Here is a 24,101-nt window from a genome sequence, read left to right on the forward strand (position 1 = left end):
TTTGAGTCTCAAATCTCTCTCTCTCTCTCTCTCTCTCTCTCTCTCTCTCTCTCAAGGAATGCAATAAAATAAAATTGGAGCAAGCAAACTTCAGAGAGAAAAGAATGAAATAAAACACGATCATTCAGTTGGACATGGTGGCGCATGCCTGTAATCCCAACACTCTGGGAGGCAGAGGCAGGCAGATTGCTGTGAGTTTGAGGCCAGCCTGGTCTAAGACAGCCAAGGCTACACAGAGAAATCCTGTCTCGAAAAAACCAACAACAAAAATAAATAAAAGGTGTTTTCTTGAGTCAGGCTCACAAACCTGCCAAAGGGAACAGGCAACTTCTTTACTCTGGTTTTGGAGGGGGAAAAAAGAGTGCAATGCCTCCACCCCGGGCCAGTAGTCGCTAGGTACTAGCCCAAGAACTTCAGCATACCCATTAAGTAGCTTTGAATTTCCTTATCTGCATAACCGAACATTTATTTCACATTATCAACGTTACGGAGCCAGATTCCCAAAGCCACCTCAGGGTTGAGTTCGTGTGCACTCGCGCCCAATACATACGGTTTCTGGAACAGGTGTTCAATCAATAGTTCTTGAGTTAAGAAATAAAAAGTATAATACACAGGGAAAAAAAAGAAACCGGCTCCGTGAAGCGCGATGGCTCAGGAATGAACGGCTCGGTCGGACCGGGATCCCGTGGAGGCGCGGGAGGCGGGGCTGAGGTCCGCGCCGCTCGGGACAGCGCGCTGTCAGTCAGAGGCAGGAGGCGGCGCGCCCCGCCCCCGGGGGCGGGGCCAGGACCCTGCGCACGTGGGGGCGGGGCCCGGCTCTCCGTGCCGGGGGCGGAGCCGGGCCGGGCACACCGGGCCGGTTGGGGGCTCCGCTCCTCGGCGAGAGTCACCGGAGCCCCGGCCACGAAGGGGTGCGACCCCCCACTGGCCCCGCCCTCCCGGCTGAAGCCCGGCCAATCAGAGCTGCTCTTACTGGCGAGTGGGCCGAGCCGGCCCAGCTGCTCTGAGGCTCTGGCATGGTAACGTCCCCGCGCGGGGGTGGAGAGGCCCGGGGCTGTCCCACAGCGCCCCCTGCGGCCCGGGCTCGGGCCGGGGAGGCGGGGGTGCCGCCGGGGTACCCGGGACCCTGAGGGAGGGCGAGGGGACCAAGGGATGTGGAAATGGAGCCCAGTAGGGGGGGGGGGGCGGGGATTTGGGGTAGAAGGGGCGGGGAGGCCATTATGGAGCATGGCGGGGGGCGTGCGGCCGGGGGACCGTGAGCCGAGGCTCCGTGTGAGGAGGAAGGGATGAAGTGAACGGTGGGTCTGTGGAGAAAGGTCGGGAGAAGAAGAGCTGGCGAGAGATGGAAACCACAGTTACCAACCCGGGGCTATTTGGCGTGCCCCGTGCCCCTCCCCCAGGCCCAGGCTTGTTTCTTTTGGAACCCCTCGGTGCCCCTCAGGACCCTGGGGGACTCCCTCCTTTTCCCACCCGTTCACAAAACCTCGTCTCCTGAGGTGAGGAGGGAGTTCTGAGGAAAGAGAGGCTCCTGGTTTTCATCCTCAGAGCTGGAGTATTTCAAGAAATGGAGGAGCAGAGGCCCCATGGTCCCAACCCTGGCTCTGTCTTCAAGCAAGCTGTAATAACTCGGTGTGACCTTGGGCAAGTCACTACCTTTCTTTGGGCCTTGGATTTCCCATTGACTTTTAAAAAGGAAAATGGGCCATACGTTACACTGAATCTCCATCAGTTCCAAGAGGGGGCAGGATTTGAGGAGGGAATTTAGGCAAATGGGTACTAGGGTGAGGGAAGCATGAAGCTGGGAGAGGAGACTGTCAGGTGGACTGAGGGAAACTCCCCAGGATTTGTGGGTGAGAGATTTAAGGCTTGCAAGGCCGGGTTCTGGCGAGCCTGGGCCTTGGGAATCCTGTTGGAGGAATGAAGGACCTCTGTAAATTTAGGAAGTTGAACCCTGCTTCAGAAAGACGAGAGCCAGAAGTAACAACAGTCTGTTCTTCAAGAGAGTGAGGAGGTGATAGGGGAAGCAAAAGTTGTATTCTAGAAAGATCTCCAGGCTCTGTGGGGAGCAGAAGAGATGCTAGGGCTTACACACCAGAGTACAGGCTGGGAGGTGGGTGGGGGAGGGGCTGGACCCGTTTGGAGACTATGGGGCGATTGGGCTCAGCTGTTCTTTGCAGAGCCCGGCTAATGTTGGCAAGGCTTTACTGCTGAGATGCACTCGCAACCCCATTGTTTCTTTTACCGATGGCTTCCTCTTTCTGAGAAATACACCTCCTCCTCACCTACATTTCTAACAGTTCCGTCAGTGAGTGAGAGTAAAGCAGACCAGGCCTGCCTAGGATCGCCTGGCTTCCTCAGAATCTCAGCATCGGTCAAGGATTGGGGCAAAAAGACTGAAGACTAGGCTAAGAAATGACATCTGTGGCGCTGTCCCTCTTTCTGGGAGGCAGCTTTATGGGGTCAGACCGCTTGGATTCCAAATCTGCCTCTGCCATTTAATCTCGTAGAACCATAACGAAGCTGTCCGAGCCTCAGCTTCTTGATAAAAACGAGGGTAACGTCTAAGATGGGTGTTAAGGATTGAATGAATGTTGTGACTGTGGCTCATAATACGCACCTAGTAAACATTACCTGTTAGCTGTGATTTCTGCCCTGCTCCCTCTGTTCTCTATTCCGTGTCTCCCTGTGTTCTGAGATGCCCCTTAGTTGTGAAGGCCGAGCATTGCCACATCTTCTATCAGGGTTCTTTCATTGGTCTCCCTGCGAATAGATGACCAGATAGTCAAGTGTCTCGTCATTCACCCCAGCCCCTGAGTGTGTGTCCTTTCCAGGGCAGACCGGCAGATCTGAGAATTCACTCAGAAGTGTAAGAGGCCCAGAGCTGTCCTGGGATTGCAGTAGGTGAGGGGAGCAGGAAGGAAAGGCTGGCTGGGGGTCGGGGAGCTCCATAACCAGTTACAGTCAGCCCACGGTCTGTCTACATCCTTGAGTGACGGTGTTTGTACACTTGCCCCGTCATGTTTGAATATTGGTACCAGTTGCCTTCCACCAAGGTACAGAGTCTCTATTGTTCTGTTTCTGTCACAGACTGTACAAAGAGAATTTATACAAACAAGAAAGTGCAGACAGTGTTTTAGGTTATACATGAAAATCCACCAAGGTTAGGGGCAAAACTGTGTCTTCAAAGCACTCGAGGTGAAGGCCCTGTGTAGATAATCGGGAAGTTTACAACAGAGAAAACTCAGCCTGGCGAGGTGGCTCAGTGGCTTAAGTGCTTGCTGTGCCCGTAGAAAGCCTAGGGTTCAGGTCCCCAGAACCTACAAAAATGCCCACTTACTCCTAATTCTAGCCTTTGAGGGCAGAGACTAGATCTCCAGAGCAAGGCAGCTAGTGATGCCGCCTCTATCAGTGAACTCTGAGGTTGATTGAGAGACCCTGCTTTCCACAAGGAATGAAGCAGGAGGTTGAGAAGGGTGATTCCTAGCATCAGCTTTGAGCCTCTGCATGCTCAAGTGCCCCACACAAGGACTTCCAGAACGTAGCACACTGGAGTGGACAGGTGGTCCTCTGGGAAGCCCAGGGGACGTTCTCACAGCTGCATGCCACTCTGCAAAGTGGTGTACTCTGTCCTGAAAGGACATCGAACGTGTGTGGGGGGTGTGCAGTAGTGTAAAACTAAAGTGAAGGAGTGAGTATTGGATCATCTCGAACAAAGCAAGAGGGTACAGAAAGGAACTGGGAAGCCCTGGACTCAGGAAGGGCCGGTGTGGGATCGACTGTATTGAAAGGCTCTGGAACGTAGATAAAGAAATTTTTATTTATTTATTTGGTTGGTTAGTTGGTTGGTTTTTCAGGACAGGGTTTTTCTGTGTAGCCTTGATTGTCCTGGACTCACTTTGTAGACCAGGCTGGCCTCGAACTCACAGCAATCTGCCTGCCTTTGCCTCCTGAGTACTGGGAGTAAAGGTGTGCGTCACCACACCCGGCTTTATTTTTGTTGTTTGAAACAAGGTTTCTCTGTGTAGCCCTGACTGTCCTGAAGCTTACTCTGTAGACCAGGCTAGCCTCAAAGTTAGAAATCCATCTGCCTCTGCATCCTGAGTGCTGAGATTAGAAGTTGACTACCATGCCCAATTTACTAATTTACAGATTTATTTTGAGACAGGTTCTCTCTCTCTCGCTCTAGCTGTCCTCTGGTATTCCCAGCTGGCCTTGAACTTAGAGATCCACCTGTCTTTGCCTCCCAAATTAAAGGCATGTGCCAAATAAGAAACACCTGGTTCTAAGTTGAGGCATTGGGTTTTTTTTGTTTGTTTGTTTGTTTTTGTTTTGTTTTTTGAGAAAGGGTTTCTATGTATAGCCTTAGCTGTCCTGGACTTGCTTTGTAGACCAAGCTGTCCTTGAACTCACAGCAATCCACCTGCCTCTGCCTCCAAGTGCTGAGATTAAAGGCATGGGCCACCACACCCAGCTTAAATAAATCTTTTTTTTATTTTTCTTCGAGACAGGGTCTCTCTGTGTAGCCTTGGCTGTCCTGGACTCGCTTTGTAGACCAGACTGGCCTTGAACTCACAGTGATCCACCTGCCTCTGCTGGAATTAAAGGCATGCACCACCATGCCCGGCTCCCACTGTATATTCTTGTGATGATGTTTGAGTCTTTCTGGTTTTATCACTTTCAGGGAAGGTTGGTATAAAAAACACCTGCTTTCTGTGGCGGGCATTGTGCTTCTAAGGGAGGACAAATGGGATTCAGTTGGGCTTCCTCAGAAGCCAGCTGCAGGACTCTCATACCATTCAGCCATGACTCTGCCTTTCCTTTGTCACATGATAGAGAGGAGTGTTGGTGTGTGTGGTGGCACTCCTGTAACTCCAGCCCTTGGAGGAGGAGGCAGCAAGAGGATCAAGCATCCAACCCTACCAGAGACACTGTCTCAAAACAAACCTTGGCCTGTGTCTGTAATCCTGGCACTTGGGAGGCTAAGGTAAGGGGATTGCTTTGTTGTGAGTTTGAGGCCAGAGTTAGGTGGGATATACAGTGAGCTGCAGGTCAGCCTTACTGTAAAGAGGTGCCCTCTCAAAAGGTTGGGGTAGCGAGCTGCAGGGCAGCCTTACTGTAAAGGGGTGCCCTCTCAAAAGGTTGGGGTAGCGAGCTGCAGGGCAGCCTTACTGTAAAGGGGTGCCCTCTCAAAAAGGTTGGGGTAGCATTGGCGTAATGCTCAGGATCTCCTCCAGCTCTAAATTGTGTTGTTTATTTTTCTTTTTTGGGGGGGTTGGTTTTGGTTTTTTGAGACAGGGTTTCTCTGTGTAGCCTTGACTATCCTGGAACTCACTCTGTAGACCAGGCCCGTGTCTGTCTCCTGAGTGCTGGGATCAAAAGAGTACGCCACTACCACAGGGCAATTGTGTTTTCTTGATAGTAGGCCTTAGCAGTGGCCCCAAGTTTGGTAGGGTTTACCAAGACCAGCCAAGTCAACAACAGCTCGAGCCTCTTACTACCCCACTTTAATTTTTTCCTAACATTCCTTTTACACCTTTTGGGTGATTGCACACATGCTACGGTGCCTGTGTGAAGGTCAGCGGAAAGTGTGGCGGTAGGTTCTCTCTGTCCACCATGTGAGTCCCCAGATTCTCAGGCTTGGAGGCCAGTTCCTTGTCCACTGAGCCTCCTCACTAGCTCGTTTATTACTATGTTTTTGAGGCAGAGTCTCTGCAGCCCACATTGGCCCGATCCTCCTCTGTCCATCTCCCGGGTTCTGGGATTGCAGTGTTGGGCCACAGTGCTGAGTTTTCCTCTGCCCTTCGATTCTCATGTTAGTGGAGTCTCACTCAGGGTCACAGTCCCTTGAGTCTACAGCATGAGTGAGGGTCCAAGGTGAGCAGCGCACTTTTGGGATTATGCCAGTGACTGTAAACTTGCAGCCGGTAGCTCCTGGCAGGAAGCTCTGTGGCACTGAGCACATAGAGCTCTGGCCAGTGCATAGGTTGGTAAAGGCTTTCACTGTTGCCTATGAAGTGGGTTAGGACATTAGAGAGGTGCCCTGTGCACAGTGACGAACTGAGGGTGGCTGGGGCACAGAGGATGGGTATGGAAGAGGGCGGCAAGGGCCTCATAGGCTTGGGTGGGACTTTGGTATTCACAACAGTGGGAAACCAGTGGAGAATTCTAAGCAGGTGCTTATGGGCCTGAGGTACATTTTGAAGAGTGTATTGTGGGTTCATTTAGAAGTGGATATGACGAGAACAGTTCGGGAGGCCACATAGTAGCTCAGATGGGAAGGGTGGGTTGGGCAAGAAGTGGGAGAAAAAGAAGAAAATAAACCTAGATCGAAGACTTCTTTTGGAGGAAAAACTAAGAGAGCTGGTGATGTATTCTCACTGGAACTGTAGAGGATGACCCAGTCTCTGTGTTGGGCAGACGACTGGGTACCATGGGGAGACTGGAGGGTCATCAGCTGGAGGTTAGAGGCTGTTAGGCCGCCTCAGGTGGCAGAGTAGAGCTCAGGACAGGTCGTTTCTGACATTCCACACAGATAAAATTTCCGAGGACAGGTACAGCGCGGTTGGCCGGAGGTAGAGAATAGAGAATTAAAGTACCTTGGCACATAGCTACTTAGGACCAGGTACAAGAGATATTGTAGAGATAAAGGCTAGAAGGCAGCTTTGACTGTCTGGGCCTCAGGAGAGGGGTAGTTGGGAATTGAGAGGTGGCTCCTGTACATCTGACTTACTGCCTCTCCCTAGGGCTCTTGTGCTGCTCCTCACCTCCATCTAGGAAGGGAAGCAGCCTGTGCCACACTTTGACCTTGTAAAACAGTGTGGGCACACCTCTAATCCTAGCACCCAGGGCAGAGGTAGATGGATCTTTTGAGTTCTAAGCTAGTCTGCTCTACAGAGCGAGTTCCAGGGCAGCAGGGATACACAGAAAAACCCTATCTCAAAAACAAAAACAAAACAAAAAATGTGTGTTTGTCTGTATATGCACAGAGGCCAGAGGACAATGGCAGGCATTTTATCTGTCCCTTACTGTGTTACTTGCTCGAGACAGGGCCTTTCACTGACCTTGCAGTTAGGCAGGCCACTAGCAAGGCCTAAATGATCATCATGTCTCAGCCCTCCATTGCACTGGGGTTACAACCACGCATAGCTGTGTGCGTGTGCATGTGTGAGTGCGCCCAGGCACTCATGCAGCAAGTGCTCTTACCCACTGAGCCATCTTTCCAGCCCCAACAATACTTTAAAAATACTTATTTTGTGTATTTGTTTGCCTGCATGTATGTCTGTGCACCATGTCTGTGCCTGGTGTTCATAGAGGCCAGAGAGTGTCAGATCCCCTGGAACTGGGGTTGTGCACAGTTGTGTGCTAAAGTGTAGGTGCTGGGAAACTGAACCCAGTTCCTCTGGAAGAGCAGCCAAGTGTCTTAACTGCTGAACAATGTCTCCAGCTGTCCCCACCTCCAGGTATTTTTGAGCAGGTAATAAAGCCATATAGTTGCATATTCATAAGATGGTGTACTGGAAAATGTCTCCCCTTCTGTCTTCTGTGTCTCCTGTACCATGTACACACAGGACAAGAGTTTCCCTGCACCTTGCTCCCCTCAGCTTACTTGCTATCTGCAGGCATCGGCATTGACCCGTATCTTAGTACTGAGCTTCCTCATTCTTAGACTGCAGTGTTGCGTTTTATGTTTGCATATGATGACTCTTTACTGATGAACATGTAGGCTTTCCTCATCTCTGTAAATATGTTAAAATGAAGATTTTCTACATCTATCATTTTATACATAGATACACACAGATTTATACGTCTGTCATTCTGTACATATATAATATACAGAAAAGTACGCTTTAAAATTGGAAAGTTGTTTTTTGGTTTACACAGGGTTTCTCTGTGTAGCCTTAGCTGTCCTGGATTCGCCTTGTAGACCAGGCTGGCCTTGAACTCACAGCAATCTGCCTGCCTCTGCCTCTAGAATTGGAAAGTTTTATGAAGAGATTTGCTTCATTTATTTTAAACTCATTCAGTATTTATTGAGTACCTATTACGTGCTAGACCATTAGGCAGGTACCAGGAATCTAGCGTTCAGCAAGTCCTGCAACCCCAGCCTCTTGGTACGGCATCACCCTCTAGTAAACGTGCCCAGGCAAACGTTGTGATAACAAAATTGTGTGCGTGAGGAAACTAAGATGGGGCTCAGATAGAGGAGGAATTTAAGAAAGTGCTTTAAATAGCATCATGTGGTCAGCGATTGGGGGGGGACAGGAACACCTGGGCTGTGCAAGCCTGTGCCCATGCTGAGGGTGTGTAAAGGAAGGGCACCATGGGGGGAGGGGCTCCAGTTAGGAAGTAGGCGTGGAAGCAGGTGGATGAGGGACCCTGAGTGTGGCTAGGGAGGAAGCTGGTGGTGAAGGATCCGGGCTGTAAAAGAACAACAGCTCTGGACTGAATCTTAAACCCAGTAAATTGAAGAAGGAAAGAAGTCGACCCCTGACTGGCTTGAGGGGTGCGAGAGAATGGGTTGAAGTCACAGGAAGAACCGGATGCCTGTCGGAGAGCCTTCTGTGCCTCTGCCACGGCTTTGGCATCGTGGGAACGCCCACAGTTGAGATGACATGGAGGACTCCAGCAGCTGGCTTTCTGGGCCAGCACTGGAGAGTAGAGCTCTGAAGGGCTCAGGCTTGGGATGGGCAGGAAATGGGGCTTGGAAACTCCTCCTGATCTTGTTTCTCTTTCATCCTCATCCCTTCTGCACAAGCCCATCTCTGTGCCCATCCTGGGTCCTATGACTTTTCTCTCCCTCAACAGTCGGTTCCCGATTCTGGTCCCCGGCCCCCAGCAGCGCCTGCCCCCTTCCCACCGGGGCCCCCCATGATGCCACCACCCTTCGTAAGTTTTATGTGTCTCCCTGGGCTGGGCTTTTCCAGCCTGCACCCTCAGCCCCCACCCTACCACTGCTGCGCTGCCAGCAAGGACTACACACCTTTGCTGCCTTTGGAAGACGGGTGGTGTTGAGCACTGGGGAGGGAGAGCTGCTCTTAAGCTCTAGTCCATAAAGTGACAGTCCCCTTTGTGTTTTGTCCTTGGGATACGAGGGGGCTGGAGGTTAGAGAGGTGGAAAGGTGACACTTACGGTAGAATGAGGGATGGACGGCTTCTTGCTTTTGCCTTACTGTGTTCGTGGGATGGAATAGCATTGGTCAAGAGCTAGAAGGGGGTGGAAGGCAGGAGATCCTTGCCTTCTCCTTTCACCTTAGGTCTCTGGGGGCTGCAGGCTCCCCAGTCTGTACAGTTCCTCACCTCTTAGGAAGCCGTGTGCTGCCACTGTGCCTGGAGACTCCCTAACCCTGTCCTCCTCACTGTGAGGGGGAGACACTTTGATGCTTTTACTTCTCAAATGGAGACCTGTAGGCCGGGATGAGGGCTGAGTAATAATACATAATAAGACCGTGTCCTCTGTTTAGTTTCTTTTTCTTTACTCATTTCCAGATGCCCCCTCCAGGGATCCCGCCTCCTTTTCCTCCAATGGGGCTCCCTCCCATGAGTCAGAGGCCACCAGCCATCCCCCCCGTGCCACCTGGCATACTGCCCCCAATGCTTCCACCAATGGGGGCACCACCACCACTTACACAGGTAATTGCTTTTCCCACAGGGGTTTTTAGTGGGAAAGAGATGAGAGTAAGCACCTGAGCTTTAGGAACTGGGAGGGAAGGGGGCTTTGGGCAGACTCAGAGTGCGTGCACCAGGAGAGGGTCGGACACCCCAGGGCGTCTCTTAGGGAGCCCTAACACTGGCTGCTGGACTTTATATCCACAGATACCAGGGATGGTTCCTCCAATGATGCCAGGGATGCTGATGCCAGCTGTGCCCGTCACTGCAGCGGTAAGCGCTGGGGGTGGCAGGAAGCAGGCTCTGTCTTGCACTCTGTGGGTCTTACTTGGAGTGGATGGATCTGGACTGTTCTTTCCCTCCTATTATGCCTACAACGGTCCCTGGCAGCACTCCTCACATCCAACTCCTCGCCAGCCACACACCCAGCAGTTCTAGTTTCCCACTCATCTCAAGTGGGACTAATGCAACATGTCTCCTCTAATTGCTTCTCATGCTATTCCTAGCACCCTTAAAGAACACACTCACTCAGATGCTCCTGCATCCTAGACATGCTAAGGTTTCTTCCTATCACATCCTCTTTGCCTCTGGAAGGGCAGTGGCACCTTCTTGTGCTGTTGCTCAGTGTAGTGGAGTCTCAAGTTGGGTGTAGAATTCTGACATCTACTGCGAAGAGATGGATCTCAGGAGTTGACTCAACAAATACTCTTGTGGAAAATGAAGAAAGGAGCTACTGTGCGACGACTCCTGAGATCTGAGAGTCGCAGCCCTGGTGGGGTGGAGGGAACAGGACTGTTAGAGGGCCGAGATCCCTGGGAACAGGACACAGATCCTGGCCTGGCCTGCTTCTCCATCCCCCATGGCCTGGGTCCTGGGGGCCACTGGGCTTGGCCCCAACCCTTCCCCCTCCTCTTTCTTCGGCAGACGGCTCCGGGTGCGGACACCGCCAGCTGTGAGTCTTCTGGGGGGCCTGCTCCCCTCAGGCTCGGAGGTTGGGGGGCACAGGGGAGAGGGGGCCATGGACTGGAGCCCACGCTGGATCATGCCTGTTGGGATGCCAGGGATTTGGGGATGTTGACGGGCCAGGGGGTGGATAAGGGAAGACTCGGGCAGAAGTCGGGCTTTGGAACAAGGGTTCAGTAGCTTTCCTTTGGCTTCTTCCCTAGCTGCTGTGGCTGGGACAGGCCCTCCGGTGAGTGCTTCTAGCTTAGGTCTCTGGGTAGAACATGGGAGGGAAGCTCATGGTTAAGTCTTCGGGTGAGAGGTTTTGGGAAAGGAGCCTCACCATGATTCTGTGCCTCTGCTCCCCCCAGAGGGCCTTATGGAGCGAGCATGTGGCCCCTGATGGGCGCATCTACTACTACAATGCTGATGACAAGCAGTCCGTGTGGGAGAAGCCCAGCGTGCTCAAGTCCAAGGCAGAGGTCCTGAGTGGGGCTTTCTGGCTTTTCCTTTCAGAGTCCCTGGCCCTTCCAAGTCCTTGGCTTTCCTTGAGTCTCTACCCATCCTCGTTGTGGTTCCTCTGACCCCACGATCCCTGACCACCTCCATGCTCTTTGGAATTACCTCTCTATGACCTTAGGAGGTCTCCTTTCCCCCATTCAGGCAAGGCCAGGCGACAACTAAAGGCTACTGTGTCCTCCATTCACTGGGTCCCTTAGCTCCCCTGACAGGCTAGAGAGCTCTCCAGCTGCTGATGACTTTTGGCCCATCCTCTTACAGCTGCTGCTCTCCCAGTGTCCTTGGAAAGAGTACAAATCAGACACAGGAAAGCCTTACTACTACAACAACCAGAGTCAGGAGTCCCGTTGGACCCGGCCCAAGGACCTGGATGACCTGGAAGGTGAGGGGTCCTGGAGGTAGAGGGAGAGACTGGGCAAAGCTACTGGGAGCCCTTTGCTACCCTGAGACGTTATCTTTTCCCCTTGCAGCCCTTGTCAAACAAGAGTCTGCAGGGTAAGTGACTTGAGCACGTGCCCTTCCTTGCTTGGAGCACTTCGGGGAGAGGGTGGACTCACTGTTAACCCTCCTCTATGGGAAGAGGAGTCTGTTTCTTTATGGAGTCAGCTGCTTCCCATGCTAGAGAAATTGGCACACCCCTCCCTCCCTATCCCTGCTTTAGTACACCATCGCTCTTTGGCTTGCCTGCAGAAAACAGCAGACCCAGCAGCTGCAGACACTACAGCCACAACCACCTCAGCCACAGCCTGACCCTCCACCTATACCTCCGGGTCCCATCCCCGTGCCCATGGCCCTCCTGGAACCTGAGCCAGGTCCAAGTGAAGATTGTGATGTGTTGGAAGCTGCCCAGCCCTTGGAGCAAGGGTTCGTGCAGCGGGAGGAGGACCCCAGCAGGTAAGAGTTACTCCTCAGTGCAGCCTCAAACTCAATCTTCATTCTCGTCAGAGCCTGGGGGGGGGGGGACATAGGAAGCCTGAGCATGACCTCTGAAGATCTTTCTGGGGGAGCAAAAGAGGACAATCACTTGCTGAGAATGAAGGGCACTGAAAACTGTAAGGACTGTGGGACTTGTGGCTGAGTCTCTTCTACGCTGCAGTTCTACTGGACAGCATCGGCCACCACAGGAAGAGGAGGAAGCTAAGCCGGAACCAGAGAGATCTGGCCTCAGTTGGAGCAACCGGGAGAAGGCAAAGCAGGCGTTCAAAGAGCTGCTAAGGGACAAGGTGCTGAGGGTGGAGCGCCCAGGGAAGGCCTGGGGGTGCGGAGTGAGCAGGCTCCAAGACCCTGTGCCTCTCTGTTCTAGGCTGTCCCTTCCAATGCTTCATGGGAACAGGCTATGAAGATGGTAGTCACTGACCCCCGTTACAGGTAGGGTGTGAGCAGGAGGGGTTAGTCCTTGTTCATGAAAGCAACTGGGTCAGGGACTCCCTGAGATGTCCCAGCTTGATCGACACTCAACTAAGTCGACTCCCAACTGAGTGTTGACCTCAGGTCCAAGTGGCTGGGATGGGCTGCAAGAGAGGAAAGAGCCAGAGTAGTTCCAGGTGAGAAGGGGGAAGGGCACAGAACAGCGAGACGCTTGGTAGAACTGAATTAGGGAGGGGGCCTAGCAGGACAGACACCTGATGTGACTTGAGAGCGCTGAGCAGGCCTGACCCCTCGCCCCTACCCACATTCTGGCCACCTGTGTGCTAAGTTCCATGCATGGGTCCCCAACTTGATGTTGTGGAAATCTTTCCGTGTGTCTTGTGACCCATGCAGGGCAGTTCAAGCTGTGTCTTTCCCTTTCCTCAACTTGTCCACTCCAGTGCCTTGCCCAAGTTGAGCGAGAAGAAGCAGGCATTTAATGCTTACAAGGCCCAGCGGGAGAAAGAGGAGAAAGAGGAGGCCCGGCTGAGGGCCAAGGAGGCCAAGCAGACCCTGCAGCATTTCCTGGAGCAGCATGAACGCATGACCTCCACCACCCGCTACCGGTCAGGGGCTGTACCAGGCTGGGCTGGGGCATGGGTGCGCGGCTCTCTTCTTTGCCGACTCACAGACCATGTGCTCCACAGGCGGGCAGAACAGACCTTTGGAGACTTGGAGGTCTGGGCTGTGGTCCCTGAGAGGGATCGAAAAGAAGTTTATGATGATGTCCTCTTCTTCCTGGCCAAGAAGGAGAAGGTAACGGCCACAGTCACGGCTGGATGCTTCTTGCCCTCAGTTCCTTCTGGATCTTGGCCATTCGTTCCCTACTCAGCCAGTGTCCCTTCTCCTGAGTTGGAAGCTGGTGTGGAACTTTGACCTTCCCTGTTCTGCACTGGTCCACTAGCCTTGGGTGTGGGATGGCAGAGGAGGGCACTGCTCTGGGACACAAAGGCTTGCATCTTGCCTCCTAGGGCATCCTAGCTACCTCTTTTCCAGCCCTGCCTCTCTTTAACCCTGTGACTTTCCAGGAACAAGCCAAACAGCTTCGGCGCCGAAATATCCAGGCCCTGAAGAGCATCCTGGACGGGATGAGCAGTGTCAACTTCCAGACCACATGGTCGCAGGCTCAGCAGTACCTCATGGACAACCCCAGCTTTGCTCAGGACCAGCAGCTGCAGAGTAAGCCTGGCTCTCTGCTCTTTCCTCCTTGCAGTCTGTCGTCTTTCAGTTCCGTCACATTCAGTTATTGCTCCTCTTGGGACTCTGGGGTTTCCTGATGTTTTCAGATTACCCCTCTAGCTTGCTGGTTTTGTTTGTGTGGTGCTAGGGAGTGAGTGAACCCTGGCCCTCAGCCTCTATCTTGTTTTTTATTTTGTGGTGCTGAGAATTGACCCCAGGCCCTCAGTCAGGCACATGCTCTGCTGCTGAGTAACCCCCAGCCCTGTGGTCCACTGTACCTGAGCATTGTGTCTTGGAGGAAGATTTCTGGGGTAAAAACATGAAATCTGGGGCTGGAGAGATGGCTCAAAGGTTAAGTGCACTGGCTGTTCTTCCAGAGGTCCTGAGTTCAATTCCCAACAACCACATGGTGGCTCACAACCATCTATAATGAGATCTAATGCCCTCTTCTGGCCTGCAGGCAGAACGCTGTATACATAATAATAAATAAATCTTTAAAAAACAAAAAACAAAACAAAAAACCCCACATGAAACCCTAGAGACGATGGTGATGGCATCTATAGGCCACGTGAAGATGGTCTTATGTGGGCCTTAACTGTAGTAAGGGCTGGGCGTGATGGCGCACGCCTTTAATGCTAGCACTCAGAGAGGCAGAGGCAGATGGGTATCTGTGAGTTCAAGGCCAGCCTGGTATGCAAAGAGAAGGGAAAACTGTAGTAAGGAATTGTTGGCTGTGGTCACCAAAGCCTGACTGACTTCCAGTTCCCCAAGATGTGATGCCTCAGATTCTTAGATAACTAGGTTTACATGGTGGTTTCTAGAAGCTGAGTTCATCAGAGTTGAATACTTGCTAATTTTTTCTAGTACAATTAACTCCTCCCTCCAAAATTGTCACTACAATGACAGTTCCCTCCTGACCCTGCTCCACTTTCCACCCCCTTGGGAGTCCCTAGCCCCCACAGGAGGACGCCTTCTTAAGACACCGCCCTGCTGAGTCTCTTCCCTGCCCCTAGACATGGACAAGGAAGATGCCCTGATCTGCTTTGAGGAGCACATCCGAGCTCTGGAGAGAGAAGAAGAGGAAGAGCGGGAGCGGGCCCGGCTTCGGGAGCGGCGCCAGCAACGCAAGAATCGGGAGGCCTTTCAGGTATTTCCTACACTTGGTGACCAGAGCTTGGCTCGGCTCAGCTCTCCACCACAGCCGCTTTGTGGTGGCCTGTCTCTGAAGGAGGTTGTCTGCGGATTGGCCCCTTCAAGTTCCACAAGGCCACCCTGCAGTGATGCTCCTTCAGGCTGTATGTACCACGCTCAGACATGAGTGCCAGTTCACCAAGTGTCTGCCTGTGGGTGGGAGCCAGCCAGGCAGTTCTTCCTCAGCTTGGGAGTGGTAGTAATGGGCTGATTACGCCGGTCATAGCAGGAAATGGAAGCCAAATCAGTGTGCTGCCTGAAGGTGCCTAGCTCACTGCCTGCAGGCTGGCTTATTGGCTGTAGTGCCTGATCTCTCCTTCCTTTGTCCGAATTGCCCCTGCTGTTCCTCTGCCATCCCTTCCTCTCCCCCCACCCTGGCCACATTTCCCTCCCTATTTCATTCTGTCACTATCCTTCCCTGTTCAGACCTTCCTGGACGAGCTGCATGAAACAGGGCAGCTACATTCCATGTCCACCTGGATGGAGCTATACCCAGCAGTCAGCACTGACGTCCGCTTTGCCAACATGCTGGGCCAGCCGGGTAAGGCAGCCAGGCTTCCCCTTGTCTGGTCTGGCTTCCCACCCTGCCAGCCTCTCTGCACCCCACTCCCTGGTCCTGCCCTTGACCCTGGGCCTTGGGAAGCTGCCGCCCGCCAGGCCCCCGTCTCTCCCTTTCTGCAGGCTCTACGCCTCTGGACTTGTTCAAGTTCTATGTGGAGGAGTTGAAGGCTCGATTTCATGACGAGAAGAAGATCATAAAGGACATTCTCAAGGTGAGGGCCACAGACTGGGTGTGAGCCGCTCTCTCAAGGTGAGGGTGACAGACTGGGTGTGAGCCACTCTCTCTAGACCAGGGCTCCTAAAGTCACGGTTTCTAGGAATGTGGCAGCTTGGCTGGGGATACACATAGACACATCTTCTAGCCAGATGTAGTGATACATGTCAGTATTCCCAGCACTTGAGAAGCTGAGGCAGGAGGATTGCCAGTCTGAGCAATAAAGTGTGTACCAGTCAGGCTGAAACCCTGTGTCAGAAAATTAAAGACCAAAGCAACAAATCATTTTCTACTCGTAGGAGCTCATTACCTGAACAGTTTTAGCCAGGGCCTAGTGTTACCACAGAGACAGGAGTCAGAAGAGTTGAGGGGAGAGGTGGGATGCTGTAGGCACAGGGAACCACAGCAGCAAGTGCACGTGGGTGGGAAGGTTGCAGCAGGCCGAGGAGCAGCGCAGGTGGTGTAAACTCATCTCCACAGCACACTTCTTCCTGCTGTGAGGTGCTTGGAAGAATTTGGAATTTGTTGCTAATGCTTTAAAATCTGGAGACTTCACAGCCAAGCATTGTGGCATACACCTTTAATCCCAGCAGAGGCAGGCAGATCATTGGGAGTTGGGGGCCAGCCTGGTCTACAAAAGTGAGTCCAGGACAGCCAAGGCTACACAGAGAAACCCTGTCTTGAGGGGGGATATCTGGAGACTTCCCATAAAAATCTATTTTGTTTTGGTTTTTGAGACAGGTCTTGTGTGCCCCAGGCTGGCCTTGAACTCCTGATCGATCCTTCGTTCACTGCCCACATGCTGGGATTATAGGTGTGCACCACTGTGCACCACTGTGCACCACTGTGCCTGGCTTCACATAAGTCTGGATCTTGAGTGTCTCTTGCCAGTTTGGAGGATCTGTCAGCCTTGGGCTCATTCTGCAAGGCAAAGCATGGACACTGGCTGAGATGCCACTGGCCTCTTAGAGATGAAGATGAGGCATGCTTTCCCTCAGTGCACCTCACTGCCTTAGTGCTGGCAAGTGGCAGCTGCTGTGCACTAGCCCTTGTGCCCTGTCACTGTCTCTCCTGGAGATACAGCCATCCATGTTTGTCATAGTCACAAATGTGAGCAAGCAAGTGAAGGGAGTGTTGTGTTCCAGAAGCAAACAATGCGTATTTCTTTATGGAAATAAACACTATTCCAGCATGTAACTATTAGTTTGTGTCCAGTACAGTGGCTAGAAGCAGGACTTGAGGTAAACGTCTGATTAAGCCCTCATGAGACCTGTGAACTTGTCTAAACATCAGTTTCCTTGTCTCAAAAATGGTGAGTGTCCCAAGGAACCGTTACTGAAGATAGCAGCTTTGTGTTCCACGTTTGAGAGGGACATGGGTACAGTTAGGCAGACTGCCTCACAGAGCCATGGATGCTGCTTTGTACTAGAGTTACCTGTCAGCATGGACTTGATAAACCAAGTGCAGTGGCTCACTCCTTTAATCCCAGGGTTTGAACGGGGAGCAAGGAAGATGGTGAGTTCCAGGTCAGCCTGGGCTGTACAACAGAGCCTATCTTTAAAAACCTGAAAAACAAAATTTTTTTTTTTTTTTTGGTAAGTGATCAGCTCAAACGGCCTGGGGAAAGCACTTCCCAGTCTCTCTGTGTCCTTAAGGGATGTGGCAGTAAAGAGCTAGGGTTCCGCTCCTGAACCCCCAGGCCTTAAAGGGACAGCAACAAGGACCTGAGTGTCATCTTTTAGCTCATCCTTTTCTCCTGACTCAGTCCCAGCGCTCTGTTAAATGCTCTTCGCTACAGAGACTGGAGAACCGCACTGTGGGTGAGTGAGGTGAAGAGGGTGGGAAGACCAGGCAGGCAGCAATTACAGAACCTAGGTGGCAGATGAGAAGAGCAAAGTGCCCTGGGGGCCTTGAGATCAGCAAGTGGCAAGGCCAAGTTTGGAGGTGGATCATCCTGTTTCTAATAAAAAAAGCTTGTATCTCTTTTGTGCATTAAGGTACTATATAAGATTTTTATTCAGAAAATGTTTGTTGCCTGACAGTGGTGGCACACACCTTTAATCCCAGCACTAGGGAGGCAGAGGCAGGTGGATGGATGTGAGTTTGAGGCGAGCCTGGTCCACAAAGTGAGTCTAGGCCAGCCAAGGCTACACAGAGAAACCCTGTCTCGAAAAACCAGAAAAAGAAAATATTTGTTAAGAATGGTTAAAGTGTTGGGTCAGGCATGGTGGCAGATGCTTTTAATTCCATCACTGGGGAGGCAGAGGCAGGTAGATCTTGAGTTAAAGGCCAGCCTGGTCTAGAGTGAGTTCTAGGGCAGCCATGGCTACATAGAGAAACTTTGTCTCAAAAAGGAGCCAGGCGTGGTGGTGCATGCCTTTAATCCTAGCACATGGGAGACAGGCAGGCAGATCTCTTGAGTTTGAGGCCAGCCTGGTCTACAAAGTGGGTCCAGGACAGCCAGGGCTGCACAGAGAGACCCTGTCTCAAAAAGCTAAAAACAAAACCAAAAACAGGTGAAAGTTAGGCTGGGCGGTGGTGGCACACGCCTTCAGGAGGCAGAGGCAGGTGGATCGCTGTGAGTTTGAGGCCAGCCTGGTCTACAAAATGAGTCCAGGCAGCCAAGGCTACACAGAGAGACCCTGTCTTGAAAAACAACAAAACAGGTAAAAGTTGGCTGGTGATGGCTTAGTAGATAAAGGATTGCCATCAAGCCTCATGACCTTAGTTTGATCTCAGGAACCCACACTGGTAGAAAGAGAGAACCAATTGTATGTGGGTCATGGCACTTGGGTACCCACATAGATACATGCAAAATAAATGTTTAAAAAAATGTAAAAGTTTAGGGGAGGCCTAGTGGCACTCAAGAGGAAGGATAGCAGGCTACCAAGAAGAGACTTGATATCCTATCAGCATATACAGAGGGGAGGAGGTCTCCCTCAGTCACAGTCATAGGGGAGGGGAGTAAGGGGAAAGCAGGAGGGAGGGAGGAATGGGAGGATACAAGGGATGGGATAACTATTGAGATGTAATATGAATAAATTAATTTAAAATTCTTTTTTAAATGTAAAAGTTTAAACTCAGTGGAATGGAACCACTAAAGTAGAATTGCCAGATTGTTTTGTGAAGTCGAGGGAGAGGATGGAAGGGTACAGGCCATCGGTGAATGGCAGCACTGTTGTTAAGTGTTAAGGATTTTAATCAGAGAGAACTGGCTGCGGAAGACAAGCTTTCCATTTGAGAAGGAATAAAGTGAATGAAGTATCTTATGCAGGTAATGATGTAAACTACAAACATCTATCCTAAAACAGACTAGATAGCTAGCATTTAGCCAGAGTAACCAGTGGCCTGCTGGGTTTTGTCCACACCACCTGAAAAGCAGTTATTTTGGATTTCTAGTCCTTCATTTGGGCTCCAGCTATGGAAGCACTGTGTCCATCCAGTCACATGGACCACAGGGTCACCTCTCATCTCCTAGGACAGTGCAGGGCCCTGAACTTGAGCAGATAGAAGCCTGGGGTCTGGGCAGAAGATTCATGATGGGTGCAGAAGTGATGGATGCAGTAGAAGAGCCAGCTTGGCATGGGTCTGAAACTGCTAGGGAAAATGTAATCAGGTAAGTTAAGAAAAAACATAGTAAGGCCAGTTCTGAGAATCACACATCCGCAGAGGGAAATGAAAAAAAAAAAAAAAAAGGTGAAGACACAGGAGTCCTGGAGAAGAGTATTGCAAACATTTCACAGTAATCCGGCTGCTCATTGGCCTGGAAAACTTCACAAGTTTATCTAGTGCTTTTGAGCGTCAGTTTCTTCAGCCTCTGTAAGTTGGGATAACATTTACATTAAAAAAAAAATTGTTTTTGTCAAGTGTCTTGCTTAAACTGGCTCTTAATGTTTCTTTTCCTTGTGCTGTGTCCAAGGAATTGAAACTGAGGAAAAGCAGTTAGCTAGCTAGCTTGAGAAGCTCAAGGCAGGATGGGAGAATGTTCTTGCAAGTGAAGTGAGCTGTGTCCCTGGGGAGGACAGTGGAGCTGTAGTCATGCCTTCCAAGGAGGAATGTGCTAGGGAGAAGAGTCCTCAGCACCTACACAAAGTGTGGGGATGCTTGCCACCCCAGCACTGGTGCAAGGCAGAGACACGATCCTAGCCTGATAGTTTAGCCAAAATGGAGACTCGGTCTCAGGGAGACTGAGGCTGTGTACCCAAAGTCCTCTGGCTGTGTCTTAACTCAGAAAGGCAGATGTTGGGAAGGGCTGGAGCCTTGACTGAGAAAGGTCTTTGGGGAAAAGCAAGAGTACCTCGGCAAGCAGGAAGACTGGAGGAAGCCAACTGTGGAGGGACAGGAAAGCCGTCCTGTGACAGTCCACCTCTCACATCGGCATGGCCAAGTGAGATACTCTCCTCCACCTTGACTTCACTGGGACATAGGGGCTTTTTTGATGAGAAATACAGGGCCTGGTCATGTCCTTCAGACGATGGCCATGTTTTTAATACTCTAGAGGGCCAACATCTCTCCCCGGGTCATGCAGTCAGCGTGGGTGCAGCACGTGAGTGCAGATTTGGGGTTTAGACCTAGGATACAATACAACAAGGGACTTCATTTTTCTTGTCTACATAAAATTAAGAGACTGACCTTGTAGAACAGGGAACTGTACCCAGCACTCAGCAGAGAACCTGTCACATAGTAGGCACTCGGTACCGGAGGTTAGACCAGCGTTAGGAATGCATGGCAGCCTCCCTGAGCTGCAGGAAGGCCCAGCTGTGGCCAGAGGAGCAAAGTGCTAGTTGTAAACAGTCATCGATCAAGACTGAAGAATCTTCCTGACTCTTTGGTCCCACATGAATCCACACAGTCGGAATGGGGCCTGTCAGGTGAAGACTTGGCGTGGTTTCTAAGGTGTGCCACAAGTCTTGTGGATCCCATTGCAGGGCAGAGGCTTGAGCACCTTGCAGCCTGATCCTTTGCCTATTGGCCTTGGGCCTGTGGTGCCCCTGGCCTTCACGCACTGCTGTGCCCACAGGACCGGGGCTTCTGTGTGGAGGTGAACACAGCCTTTGAGGACTTCGCCCACGTCATAAGCTTTGACAAGAGGGCTGCTGCGCTGGACGCAGGCAACATCAAGCTGACCTTCAATAGTGTGAGGGGATGGGCAGGGCTGGGTGGTTCTCTCACGTATCCCATTGCATTCCTTCTCACTGCCCTGCTGATTGTGTTGGGTTTCGGGGATGATGGCAGAAGTCCAGACCCCACCTTCCTACTTCTTATGGTATGCCTGACCCTGCTCTCTCCCTTTGTCCTTAGCTGCTGGAGAAGGCAGAGGCACGAGAGAGGGAACGGGAAAAGGAGGAGGCCCGAAGGATGCGGCGCAGAGAAGCTGCCTTTCGAAGCATGCTGAGGCAGGCCGTGCCTGCTCTGGAGCTGGGCACTGCCTGGGAAGAGGTCAGGAGCACAGCCTGGCCCCAATCACCCTCAAGCCTGAGGGCAGCGGAGCTTCTCCACCACTGAGGGCCCACCCCAGTCACAGCACAAGCCCTGGGCCAGCTCCAGTTCCCTTCCTTCCTCTGCCCTAGCCCTGCCCAGTTCTCGTGGCGGTGTCCAAGCTGGGCCAGGCAGGGCCTGGTCTGATCAGCAGTGCTCTCCCCGTTCAAGGTCCGTGAGCGCTTTGTGTGCGACTCAGCCTTTGAGCAGATCACCCTGGAGTCGGAGCGGATCCGGCTCTTCCGAGAGTTCCTGCAGGTGCTGGAGGTAAGGCACTTGGCCTCCCTACTCTGTACCTTTGAACTCCTAGGCCTGCACAAGACCTTCAATAGCTTGTCACCATGAAGGCTCTCTACCTGGCTAGCCAAGGAACGGGAGGGCCGAGGGTGCCCTAGAAAAGGCAGAAGGCTCCAGACAGGAAGGCAAGGTTCTTACCTCTCTCCGCCTCTAGCAGACTGAATGCCAGCACCTCCACACCAAAGGCCGGAAGCACGGTAGAAAGGGCAAGAAGCACCATCGCAAGCGCTCTCACTCCCCCTCAGTGAGTCGGCAGGGAGAGGGACGAGGGTGAGGCTGGGCTGTCCACACAGATTAACCCATTCCCTGTACATTACCTTCCTTGGCTCTGGACTCCTGCCCCCAGTTCCCAGATGAGGGCCTCTGGAAGACGGAGCCTCTGTGCTGACCGTCTCTACTCATCTGCCCAGGGCTCTGAGTCAGATGAAGAGGAGCTGCCCCCACCATCCCTCCGGCCGCCCAAGCGGAGGCGGCGGAACCCCTCAGAGTCTGGCTCTGAGCCCTCATCCTCAGTTGATTCAGTTGAAAGTGGGGGTGCTGCCCTTGGAGGACCAGGCTCCCCATCCTCCCACCTTCTCCTTGGGTCAGGTAAGCAGTTTCTAGGTGCCTGGGCGCTGGAGTGAGATGGTCCTAAGTGGAGGCACAGCAGGACCCCTCTGAGGGTTGGCCAGGAGGGGGCGGGGGCTCGCCATGGAGCAGGCCTCCCTGTCCCACCCATGCGAGGAGCTGGGTGAGCAGGACAGCCGGACCAAGGGCGCCTGCAGAGAAGCCCAGGGGGAGGATGAGCCTTTCCTTCCAGTGGAAGCAGAAGGGTTTGTTTTTGTTTTTTAAATCTATAGATCATGGTCTTCGGAAAGCCAAGAAACCAAAAAAGAAAACTAAGAAAAGAAGGCACAAGTCAGTGAGTAGAGGCGGCACTCCCTCTCCAGGCTGCGGGGCCCTTCCCTGCCTCCCAGCTGTGCTGCTCAGCCGCTGAGATGGGCCCTCAACTCTTACAGAACAGTCCTGACAGTGAGACAGACCCCGAGGAGAAAGCTGGCAAGGAGAGTGAAGACAGAGAGCAGGGGCAGGACAAGGACAGGGAGCCCCGGCAGGCAGAGCTCCCTAACCGCTCCCCAGGCTTTGGCATCAAGAAGGAGAAGGTGAGTGGGAAGGCCCGACTTCCACCCCAGCCTGTGATACGCTGTCCAGCGGGCCCACGTAAGCCACACCTTTGCTCAACAGACAGGCTGGGACACATCGGAAAGCGAGCTGAGTGAGGGGGAGCTGGAGAGGCGGAGGCGGACACTCCTACAACAGCTGGACGACCACCAATGACCCCACGAGCTACTTTCTGCCTTGGGACTTCGTGAGCCGGGGCTCCAGGGTCCTCACCATCTGCCTCAGACTCCTTCGTCTGTCTGGTCTGTGTCCACTTTTCCTAAAGTAACCCACCCCAACACACTACTGCTAGCGCCTCACAAGGCTGCTCTCGGTGTCGAAGGGTCCCTAGTTCTCAGACAACTAGTGCAGTCCTTGCCCTCAGCCCGACCAGAGGTGGGCAGTCTATACCACACGGGTGGGGGATGCCAGTAGACAAAGTGTGAGAAGGGGGTCTCCAGATGAGCCAGGCTGGTGGCCACCCCCTGGGCGGCAGAGGGCAGTGTCCTCACCCTTTAGCATCAGTGCCTGCTCTTGCCTGACCTGGCCCTGGGGCTCCATCATTGCTTCCTCTATCCCTGGGACCCGATGTATGTGTTCTGTTTTTGTTTTTTAAATAATATTTATAACATGATCTACAACCACTTTGTCCTCTTCATATACTACCCACTGGGGACCAGCAGAGGGCACTACTGTCATGACATGTTGGACTCAGCCAGGCTTGCCCTACCCTCCAGGCTCATCACTCTGAAATGGAGGCACACACTACCCCCTCTCACATCCTCATGGCCACCCGAACTGAAAGAAAACAGTCTGCTGCGAAAGACTTTGTTGAGAGGGCTGAGGTTTATGTACACAGAGAGGAAACGGTACATGTACAAAAACAAAGTGCCCCTGCATTCCCTTCCCGGTCAGAGACCTAGTGGAGAACCAAGCAACAGCTAGGAAGATCCTGTGTTCCACACCCCGGCCAGGATCACCCAGCTGAGGAAAGGTGAGACTGCTGGCACATCTTCCTCTAGCAGTCTTGGAATTGGTGCGGACCATGCCTCTGCTCTAAAGTGAGTGGGCAGGGCGGGGCCCAGGCCCTTCCTTGCATTGTTTGGACCAGGAGGTGCCCTTCCAGAGGGTGGCCACCTGGGGTCAGCTGGTCCCACTGCCACCCACCCACCATGTTCACTGTCAGCACTTCCCTTCCCACCTTTGAGATCTCAAGTCTTCCCCGCAACCCTTTGGTTCTAAGGAAGTAGAGCAAGAAGCTGGCTCAGGAAGGCAAGGAGCTGGATGCCACGGTGGGTGGGACATGGCTCCTCTATCCCTTTTACTAGGGCTCCGCAGAGTGGGCCCAGGCAAAGAAAGGCTTCACTCTGTGAGACGATCTGGTACAGGCAGAGTCCAGGGGTCCATTAGCCTGGTACTTCTAGACCAGAGCTGATGTGGGGCTGCTAAAAGGAAAAAAAAAAAATGGAGTACAGCATTCTCCTTTTTCATCCCACTAGACTCTAGTAGAGGAGGGGCCATGTGTGCTCATGAGCTAAAGCTGGAAGTGGTTTTTCCCAGCCCTGAA

General features: G+C 52.5%; 1 protein-coding gene across 1 annotated transcript; it reads left to right on the forward strand.

Annotated features, from left to right (window-relative positions):
• Positions 1–858: 858 nt before the first annotated feature.
• Positions 859–23,418, forward strand: Prpf40b (pre-mRNA processing factor 40 homolog B). Its single transcript, XM_051160329.1, has 26 exons — positions 859–1,019; positions 8,806–8,886; positions 9,487–9,630; positions 9,814–9,879; positions 10,531–10,558; positions 10,773–10,798; positions 10,920–11,030; positions 11,329–11,449; positions 11,538–11,562; positions 11,758–11,961; positions 12,164–12,290; positions 12,371–12,435; positions 12,876–13,040; positions 13,122–13,230; positions 13,503–13,653; positions 14,667–14,800; positions 15,271–15,385; positions 15,526–15,617; positions 20,640–20,756; positions 20,921–21,058; positions 21,269–21,364; positions 21,549–21,638; positions 21,805–21,982; positions 22,234–22,295; positions 22,393–22,536; positions 22,619–23,418. Exons 1-26 carry the CDS (start codon positions 1,017–1,019, stop codon positions 22,709–22,711), a joined length of 2,685 nt encoding a protein of 894 aa, XP_051016286.1. The 5' UTR covers positions 859–1,016; the 3' UTR covers positions 22,712–23,418.
• Positions 23,419–24,101: the final 683 nt, after the last annotated feature.

Source organism: Acomys russatus, chromosome 17, assembly GCF_903995435.1.
Source record: "Acomys russatus chromosome 17, mAcoRus1.1, whole genome shotgun sequence".
NCBI lineage: Eukaryota > Metazoa > Chordata > Mammalia > Rodentia > Muridae > Acomys > Acomys russatus.